The sequence below is a fragment of the Cyprinus carpio genome, unplaced genomic scaffold, assembly GCF_018340385.1.
Source record: "Cyprinus carpio isolate SPL01 unplaced genomic scaffold, ASM1834038v1 S000006613, whole genome shotgun sequence".
In the NCBI taxonomy this organism is placed as follows: domain Eukaryota; kingdom Metazoa; phylum Chordata; class Actinopteri; order Cypriniformes; family Cyprinidae; genus Cyprinus; species Cyprinus carpio.
In genome coordinates, this window is record NW_024879252.1 from 165,875 (window position 1) to 176,106 (window position 10,232).

General features: G+C 35.6%; 1 protein-coding gene across 1 annotated transcript in view; it reads left to right on the forward strand.

Annotated features, from left to right (window-relative positions):
• Positions 1-3,766: 3,766 nt before the first annotated feature.
• Positions 3,767-10,232, forward strand: part of LOC109099000 — a 45,015-nt gene continuing 38,549 nt past the window's right edge. The window contains exons 1-8 of the mRNA XM_042754904.1: positions 3,767-3,786; positions 6,115-6,359; positions 6,433-6,720; positions 6,821-7,111; positions 7,200-7,490; positions 7,579-7,872; positions 8,055-8,166; positions 9,966-10,028. Of these exons, the coding sequence (XP_042610838.1) occupies positions 3,767-3,786; positions 6,115-6,359; positions 6,433-6,720; positions 6,821-7,111; positions 7,200-7,490; positions 7,579-7,872; positions 8,055-8,166; positions 9,966-10,028 (1,604 nt within the window). The remainder of the gene's footprint in view (positions 3,787-6,114; positions 6,360-6,432; positions 6,721-6,820; positions 7,112-7,199; positions 7,491-7,578; positions 7,873-8,054; positions 8,167-9,965; positions 10,029-10,232) is intronic.

Below are 10,232 nucleotides of genomic sequence, written 5' to 3' on the forward strand. Positions count from 1 at the left end.
AAGATAAGTTTTTTTTTTTTTTTTTGACAAAGGGGGCCCAGAGGGGCTCCGTAGGATTATTAGCCTGCTCTTGAGGCTTCACACTCGTGACTTTAGAGGTCTGTGTAAAATATTGCTCTGATCCCCTGGCTCAACTGTTATCTCAGCACGCGGACTGTGTCAACGCTTCAGCTGAGTACTCGGCAGACATTATTCCTTGTCATTTATCTCGCTTTTTTTAAGCCATGATCCAAGTGGGGATTCCAAATAAGGGTTTCGCTTCAGGCGGTCAACCCTAATTATTACGTTAGCCTTACATATTTTATTTTTTACATTGCCACATAGATAAGGTCATAGAAAGTAACAGCTCCAACAATATTTGTAATCCCTAATATTCACAGTCGTACTTGCAACTCTTTGATGCATTATGGTAATACATGCTCGAGTAGGTCGATTGTTTCCGGGGGGGGGGAAAACAGTGCCGACTAGTCTAACTGCAGCCTAGTACAGTATGACAAAATTTCTTCTAGTCTTTAACCGCGTTCATTTGTCATAGTCCTGTATCTTTGCGTTGTGTGTGCGCTGCGCCAAGGCATCAGGGTGCAATAAATTTTATTATTTTGACCCCAATAGACATAATGTCAAGCAACAGCAGCATTATAACGTAATTAAAATGTAAATAAAGCACATAAACATAAGTTTTGACCCTACAGCTTCCAACCTCCGGTCCTAGGATTGCTCGTATCCCTTGTGGAGTTTTAGCATTCCACCTACTAAACACAACTTGAAACCGCGCTAATTAAGCCTTACCAGACAGACACGAAGAACTCGCAGAATAGTGTTTAAAGACCAGTCTGAGCTAAACTGTTTCAGGGCAGTGGCCCTCCCAGGCATCTGTTGGAGACCCCTGTCCAAACAGAGTTGAACGTTTTGTATTCATTACAAATAATCATCGTACAATCTTTCTATAGAATAGGAGATATACTTTGTCTCTCGCATCACATGTACATTATCAGTAGTTAAGTATGGTCTTGAGAAAGGATCCTTTTTTTCTCTCATATGGACTCAGTCTTGACTTGGACTCAGAAACTTTTGGACTTAGCAGGCTTGACTTGGACTCGAACCTGGCCCCGGACTCAGTCTTGCCTCGGTCTCGACTAGTCCTGGACTTGAACTTGATTTGGACTCGACAAAGCTGGACTTCTGGCTCTACGCACAGGTGTTGTAAAGGGCAGAAAGCTTGACTATTACGTGTTGAAGTAACACATTATGGTGGCATAAAATTGACAGCTGCAAGAGGTCAAAAGGTCAAAATGTGAGTAAACATAAATTATGAACTGCTTTGTGTTATGTTTGTTATAAGTAAAAGTTAAATGCAACAGTTGGACCTATTACACGACTGCAGTTCAATTTCAGGTGTTCATCATAAAATAACGATTGAGCCTGAACTGGCAGATGTCACAGAGGGTGTCGCAAAGAACTTCATTTGTAGCACCTACCATTCCTGTCATAAAGAGAATCCAGCCATCACATGGAACTAAGGGAACATGCAGGTCACAAAGGAGAACAAAAAACTTGAAGATTTAAATCAAATCAGCTATTCCAACATAGCCTTTCTGGGTGTGAAAGAAGATCATGGGAAGAAACTGATTTGCACTGCAAAATGTTCTGGAGGAGACATTTCAGCTTGTGTTGTTTTACGTGTACTTATTTGTACTAAATTGTAACGTGAGTAATTTGTTAGCATCACTTATTATGTGTGTGTGATCTCTGTGTTTTCTAATTATGTTGGTTTCTATTTTCATTTTTATATAGATATAAAGAACTAAATGTCACAGTCTTCAGCTGGTGTGCCTTAGATGGCCACAAGAGGACACTACTGTATCTTTTGTGTGAGAACATGGATTGTTGTGTGTTTGTTGGTGCCATGTGATCTCCTGTCTATTATCTGACCCCGCCCATCTAGTTACCTCATTATTGTTTCAGTGGTTCCACCTGTGTCTCTCTCGTTACCCTCCTCGTTTGTCTCTCTATTTATTCTCCTTGTGCCTGCTGTCCTGTGCTGGTTTGTTAGTTGTCATTATGTATGAGTACCCATGTTGCTACCTGTTTGGTGCTGCTCTGCCTGATCCTGCCTTGGTGTGTTGTGCCTTGTTTCTGGCCTGCCTGCCTGTTTTTCCCACTGGGGTAGTTTTTGTTTTGTTTTTATACATCTGTCATTGTCTTCTGTTCAGACCATTCAGTATTTTAATATCTGCATGCTAAATTCTGCTTGATCTTTTTCTTCTTCCGTGTGTGTGTTCTGAATTGGTCCAGAAAATTGTGAAAACGACAAGCTAGGCCAAATAGATTTTGTAGTCCATTAGCTTGACTGAAGTGAAATATGCTTTTTGAGATTTCAGTATTTTCCGATTCAAATAAATGGGAGTTGGTCTTGCTTGCCAGAAAAAGCGGCCCGGGGCCATTGCAAATATGTCCGCTGTGTGAAATAAAGGAACTTTTAAGTTAATATGTTTGTAGGTCTCTATAGCCTTATCCAGATGGGATTAGTTTTACATGGAGAGGTGGGGTTGAGCAATTATTACTAGAGCTTCTGAGATGTGCCATCTCAGTGGACCTAACTGATATAATAAGCAACATATTATAAACATATTTTAAGCAACGTATATGCACAGGAAGCAATGTGGTATTCACATGATGACAGAGGTGACGGCGGTGCATAAATGAAGTCACCCCTCCCACTTCTGGTAGTAAGATATTTTTTTATCCTGTGTGAATTGGCCATTAATATAACAGAAATCCAGTGGTAAAATTACTGCATCTACAATCTACCCTTGTAAAACTAATCTTGTCCAAATGGTGCTTAAGTCAAACCATCTTACTTAGAAGTAATAGGCTATTTTCTGTCCTGTTGTTGAACCTGGATGCAAGCAGTGCAGTTCAGCACAACTAGCGACAGAACCAATTACAATCATGATTCTGTGTACACTGGATGTGGCGCTGCAAATCTCCAACAGTAAACTGATGCCCTGTTCTACTTCTGATGCTCATGCTACTGTACTTATAACATGAAGAAATGGATTCTGCACTAATGAGGAACTTTTTGAGTTCTGAAAGTTACAGGATGTTTTTATATCACAATGACCTCTGATGTGAATTGATTTCTCAATTCATTACCCCTTTAAGGCCTTACACAGCAAAACAATACTTTTTCAGTTTCTGAGGAAAATAATACTTTAGTTTCTTCCTGATAACTTTAACTTAACAGTTGCCATGATGATGAATGCAGATATTTATGTTTTGTTTTTTATTCTTTTTCACCATGCACCTCAGTGAGCCAAAATCCTCAGTGAGTATTTTTTTTTTTGACCATTATTCAACTTGAAATGATTTCTATGATTTCAAAAGCTGCCCCAAAATATGTTATTGACTGACCTCTGTGTCTTTTTTTATATATTACATTAAGGGTTATGATCATGAGGCTGTTTACTCCAACATGTAAGATCTCAACATGTATGTTAATCAGATTGTATGCTTTCAAATGTAATCACTTTTTGAGTCTGTAACTTGTATTAACTGATTTTATTAATGTCGTTGTCTCTGTTCTACTCTGCCATCTAGCAATTTATTAATCAATTTCATTATCCTAATCAATATCATACTGCATATTTTACAGTAAGTTTGTAAAATATGCAGTAATGTAGCATCGTTGTTGGGGAAAAAATGAACATGCATGAACAGATTGTGATTAAACCAAATATTTATAGAAATAATAATCTTTGTAACAATGATTGTGAAAGGAAACAAGTATAACCCCAATCAGGCACAACAGCAGGTCCAGAATGAATGATTAGCAGTGTTACTGTCTTGACTGGTTCGGCAGGAAAAGAAGAAGCTGATCTAAATGCAGCTCTTTCACTTTATTTATCAAACAACACCATACACTGAACTAAGCAGACCGAGGGCAAAAAGTAAAAAGGCTAATGAGAACAAAACTAGAAACATGAGAATCTAAAAGTTTTGTACTTTGTTTTTAAATTTACCAATTGTATATTATAAAGACCTCTCTTGTCAGAGTCACAGATTATGTCTTTCCTTTCAGTAAATACTTTATTTGAGTGTGGTGTCATGACACAAGTGCATTGTGATGAACTCTGGCACTAAATAAGACCAAGGAGACATCTTTCATTTTGCTGGGTATGGGCCTTACACCAACAAACGGGCTGACCTTCATAAAAAAAAAAGAAGAAGACATCTTTCTTCTTGCTGGGTGTGGGCCTCACACCAACAAACAGGCTGACCTTCATAAAAACAAAAACAAACAAACGAAGATATCTTTCATTTTGCTGGGTGTGGGCCTCACACCAACAAATGGGGCTGACATTCATAAAAAATAAATACAAAAAAAGTCGAGATAAAACGTGAGATATCTTTATCTTCCCTAGGGTGTGGGGACTCGTCGCAAACAAATGCGGCTGACCTTCTTTAAAAAAAAAATAAAAAAACTTATTTTCTCTTCTCTTTCACTTCTTTAATTTTACTGTCCCTTCTTGGTAACAGTGTTATTCAACAATCCTCTACAGATGACTACTGAAGCGGTAAGATGACAAAATGAAGGATGTTAAAGTAGCAAGTGTGTTAAGTTAAAGTGCTTACGAAGAAGACTGAAGGGGCCGGAGAGAGAAAGAGAGCAGAAGAAGAATAAATTACTCCTGGAACGCATAGAGAACTTCCATTCAAAATGACTGAAACAAATAATTTAAAATAATTCACTGAGAAACAAATAATTTCAAATAATTAGCTGAGCAACAAATAATAATTATCTGTCAGTTTGATTGAATGGGCTGTGCATTGTGCAATGTGGTGTTTATCCACCGGGAAAATAATACAAAGCTTGATTTTTAATGTGACCTTGTTCATATATATATGACAACCTTTCAGTCTGGTAGCCGTGTTCTGTTCTGTTAATATGAAAAGACAACAGTGGTCTGCTCTTCCATTCTTCTCCGCAAATCCTCTCTTCTTTGTCCCGGTTTTTCAAACTTTGCTTAAAAACATATCTGCCTCCTCCTTTTCACTTCTTATATCAGCAATGTTTACTGTAACAACAAAGTTTCCAGTTAATGACTGAAAAGTTTTGATTAATGCAACGTTACATAATATAGACTTATTACTGTACAGTAGGCTCATATATAAAATAATGGTGCTGAAAGACTCATTTGAGCTTTTGGGGTTATTCATGGTCTGCTGATTAATACCTTTACACTTTTAAAGTTTTCTTTTGATGTTCACTGGTTGAGTGAGAAGAATAATGTCACATTATTGTACGCTGTTTTTACAAATTATTATTACTGAATATTTGAAGTGAAACTTTAAACATGTTTGTCAGTTGCTGACTCCTTACATGTTAACAGAAGTTACTCCTATAATTTGCAAAAAAAAACAAAAAAAATTTAAATATAACTATTGATAATGTTAATGCATACACCCAATAAAATGAAATAATCACTAACCACATTAACTTTTAACTTTGGTTTTTGTTAATGTATTCACCCAGGAACATGAAACCATCACTTTTTTTACTTTTTCAAGGTAAAGTGTCTTTTTTCCTCTTTTAGGCATGCTCTGCTACAATAAACATTTATATGCAATTAATATATAATATAATAGAAATGCACTATCAAATACCACATTCCCAAAATTTTGCACACACACACACACACACACGGAAAACTTTACGCACACAGCAGTCAATAATTAATTACACCATACGTCTGATTGACACTAACAGGGTTTTTCATATTTTATTCAGGAATAGAATAAAATTAATCTATAATACAAACACAAATATACTCATTATAATCAACATTTTGAAAGAAAAAGTTAAACTCACAAGCCAAGGTGCAGAAACATTGCACTTTTGCAATGTAAATGTGTGTTTGTGTGGAATTTTGAGGAAAGTACTACAGACCAAGATGGAGGCTCTCTAAAACACACAACACACAGACACAACACAAAATCTAAAACACCCAGGTCATGAAGACTAGAAAAACAAAAATGTAATTCACAGAAAAAAAAAAAAAAATAAAATAAAAAATAACCTGACAAAATCTCCAATTGCACTGATTCATATAGTTACCCACAAAATCAAGATACAATTCTTTTGATTAAAAATCCATGGTATCCAGATTATGTAATTGAGAAGTTTAGATGGAAAACTGATTTATATGGTGACCCATCAAGTTGGGATTGCAGTCTGCTGATCAAAAACCTGAAACAATCCCACCACGGAGAGAAATTATACACATGGATTGACCCTGAAAATGTTGGAAAGAGCACCTATGCATTTTATGATGTCACCTCTACAATTCAAGTTGATGGTATGTAAATACTTTATTTTTCAAAATTTGCTTACTACAGGTTGCCTAATATTGACATTTCTGCTATTTGTAGCAAGTCCACAGCTGCCCAGCATCAGTATTTTTGGAGGTGAAAGGACAGGAGATGCCATCACAGTAGTATGTTCAGGTTTCCACACGTGTCCATACAGCAAACCAACCATCACTCTGAACGGTTTAGAAGGATCTGATCAAATAAAGGATGAGTCTATTAAAGACGGCCTGTGGAAAATCACTCGGACACGCAAAGGTGTCGTAAAGACAGAACGCTTGAATATTCAGTGTTCAGTAAGACATTATGGTGGGATAACGGTGACAGCTACTAAGGACAAAAGTGCAAAATGTGAGTAAACATAAATATGAACTGCTTTGTGTGATATTAACTGTAAGTTCACTTTAAATGTCACAATGGAACCTATTACAAGATTTCAATTCAATTTCAGGTGTTCATCAAAAAATAACAATTGAGCCTGAACTGGCAGATGTCACTGAGGGCGTCGCAAAGATATTCACTTGTAGCGTCTACCATTCCTGCCAGAAAGAGCCAACCATCACATGGAACTATGAGAACATGCCGATCACAAAGGGAAGCAAAACACATTCAGGTTTAAATCGGGTCACCTACTCTCACATAACCTTTCTGGGTGCAAAAGACGACCATGGGAAGAAATTGATTTGCACTGCAAATTTTTCTGGAGGAAAAGTTACAACCTCTGTTGTTTTACATGTACAATGTGAGTAAACACAAATATGAATTGATTTGTGTGCTGTCAGTTTAAATGTCACAGTTGGACCTATTACAAGATTTCAGTTCAATTCCAGGTGTTCATTATAACATATCGATTGAGCCTGAACTGGCAGATGTCACAGAGGGCGTCGCAAAGAACTTCACTTGTAGCGTCTACCATTCCTGCCAGAAAGAGCCAACCATCACATGGAACTATGAGAACATGCCGATCACAAAGGGGAGCAAAACACGTTCAGATTTAAATCAGGTCACCTACTCTGACATAACCTTTCTGGGTGCCAAAGAAGACCATGGGAAGAAACTGACTTGCACTGCAAATTTTTCTGGAGGAAACATCATAACCTCTGTTGTTTTATGTATACAATGTGAGTAAACACAAACATGAACTGATTTGTATTCTATCAGTTTAAATGTCACATTTGGACCTATTACAAGATTTCAGTTCAATTCCAGGTGTTCATCATAACATATCGATTGAGCCTGAACTGGCAGATGTCACAGAGGGCGTCGCAAAGAACTTCACTTGTACTCTCTACCATTCCTGCCAGAATGAGAATCCAACCATCACATGGAACTATGAGAACATGCAGGTCACAGAGTGGAACAAAACTCTTTCTGGTTTAGATCAGATCATCTATTCTAGCATAACCTTTCTGGGTGCAAAAGAAGACCATGGGAAAAAATTGTTATGTACAGCAAAATTTTCTGGAAGAGACATTACAGCATCTGTTGTCTTAAATGTGAAATGTGAGTGATTTATTAGCATATTGTCTCATCCATGTCTCATCATTGTTTTCTATATTGATACTGAATAATTATTTTTTTTTCTGTAGCTCATATTGCTATATCTGTTAGATCAGTTATGATATCATAAATTGTGTGCTAATTATAATAAGTATTCCTTTTATCTCCATTCCATCATGAGGCAGACCCAGTGATCAGTGGACTGAAGACTATTGGTCTTTACATCTTAACACTGTCACTTGTATTCCTTCTGGCTTGTATCCTTGCTGGAGTCATCATATACAAGAAGCAACAAAGGTAGCTCTTTATTTATGTTTCTTTAGGCCAGGCATTCCTAAATGTTTTTTGTCAGCTGAAACCCTTAGAAGTAAAATATTTACCCTGTAATATCTTAAGTTTATATTTCAATAATTTAACAACACGCATGTTCATGATTCTCTAATGGTGGTTATTGGTCACATGACATACTTTTTCAGTTGGTGTTCTATTATTTTTTTTTTTTTTAACATTAAAATTATTTGTATAGACTACAGGGCTGCATGACTTGGCCAAAAATTATTTTGCTATAATATATATTATTTTGCACTTTTCTGCAACAGCATTTCATCTCATATGCAAATGTTTTATAGTGCTACTGTTGAAAGCTTTCAGGCATTAAACTGAAAAAAAAAGGAAACAAAAAATAAAAATCTTTGCATTGACTTTGTACATCTAGACTTTAAAGTGGATTCAGAAACCCACTCAAATTGAACATAATAATAATAGGCATAATAATAGTCAGGGGTCAATCGATATGGATTTAGAATAGGGTGGGGGCGATATAATGCTGATGTACTGTAGGCCTATATGATGTCACACTATTGAATTTAAAGATAAAATAAATAACATATGCATAATTTATGTAATGAGATTTATTGTACTAAAATAATTGTTTTACTATATTTATAAATGAAGCATTTTAGGAGGGGGGGTGGGGGTTAACTTCATTAAATCTGTAAAATAAACATTTATATCTTAGATAAGTAACTGCTGATTCCGCAATGCTATCATAGTATTTTTCACAAATAAAGATGATGTTAAAAACACCAATTAAAAGGAAGTAAACACAGTAAACCACAGTACACAACTATTATGTTTGTGTGAATTGGGAATCATATCTCAACTAAAGACCAAGTAAACTAATTTCACATACAGTACACAGTGAATATGACAAAACTTCACACTTTTTGTCAAAACAAAAAGTGTTTGCTTTTGAGAAGCGCTAGCAATTGCTAATTATATATTATGAGAACAAATCAGAAGTGTAATAAGTTGTCATATCACTTACAGTATATGTAGATGTTCACTTACATTTACATTTACATTTAGTCATTTAGCAGACGCTTTTATCCAAAGCGACTTACAAATGAGGACAATGGAAGCAATCAAAAACAACAAAAGAGCAATGATATACAACTGCTATAACAAGTCTCAGTTAGCGTAAACACAGTATACGTAGCAAGGGCTTTTAAATAATATAATAAATAAAAAGAAAACAGATAGAATAGAAAAAGAATAGAGCAAGCTAGTGATAGAGGTCTTTTTTATAATTGTATAATAAATGAAAAGAAAAATAGATAGGATACAAAAAGATTAGAAAGGTAGTTAAATCTTTTTTTTTTTTTTTTTTTTTAATAGAATTAGAATAGTGAGGGAAAAAGTTAGAGGGTCAAACTGTTCACTTGATGATATACAAGAAGCAATGCTTATCTAGATAGATAAGATCATCTTTTTTTGCATTCATTCTCTTGCTCCTTTGCTGCTTGATAAGATAATATTTAATCGTCTTATTTTCTGTACCTTATTTTAAACGTTACAGTTTAAAATGGGTTTTGATAACTGATAAGTCGCATTGATATGCTGCAGTGATGTTTATTACTTTTAGTCAACATGCAGAAATCATGCAGATGGTGGAGCTGTCAGCAATGAAAAGCATTAATCTGGAGGTCAAATCAAACAGGATCTAAAATAAACTAAGTAGAATTCAAACAAAAGGTGAAAAGTTAATAAAACTCACAGCATCACCTTCCTTTCTTACACATGACATCTGTTCTCAGGTCAAAAGATGCAGTGTCAGGAAACAAGCCTTTCTCCAAACCTCGAATGCCATCACCAAAGAGGTACAGCACATTTGAACCTTTATATGTCTAATTTATTAATAACTAACTAACTAACTAACTAACTAAATAAATAAATAAATAAATAACAATATATTTGTGGTATTTAAATGGAATAACCACAACATTTTTATTTTTGCGCCATGCACCTCAGTGATCCAAAATCCTGCTCTGTGAGTATATTATTTACATTCCTTGATGAGCATA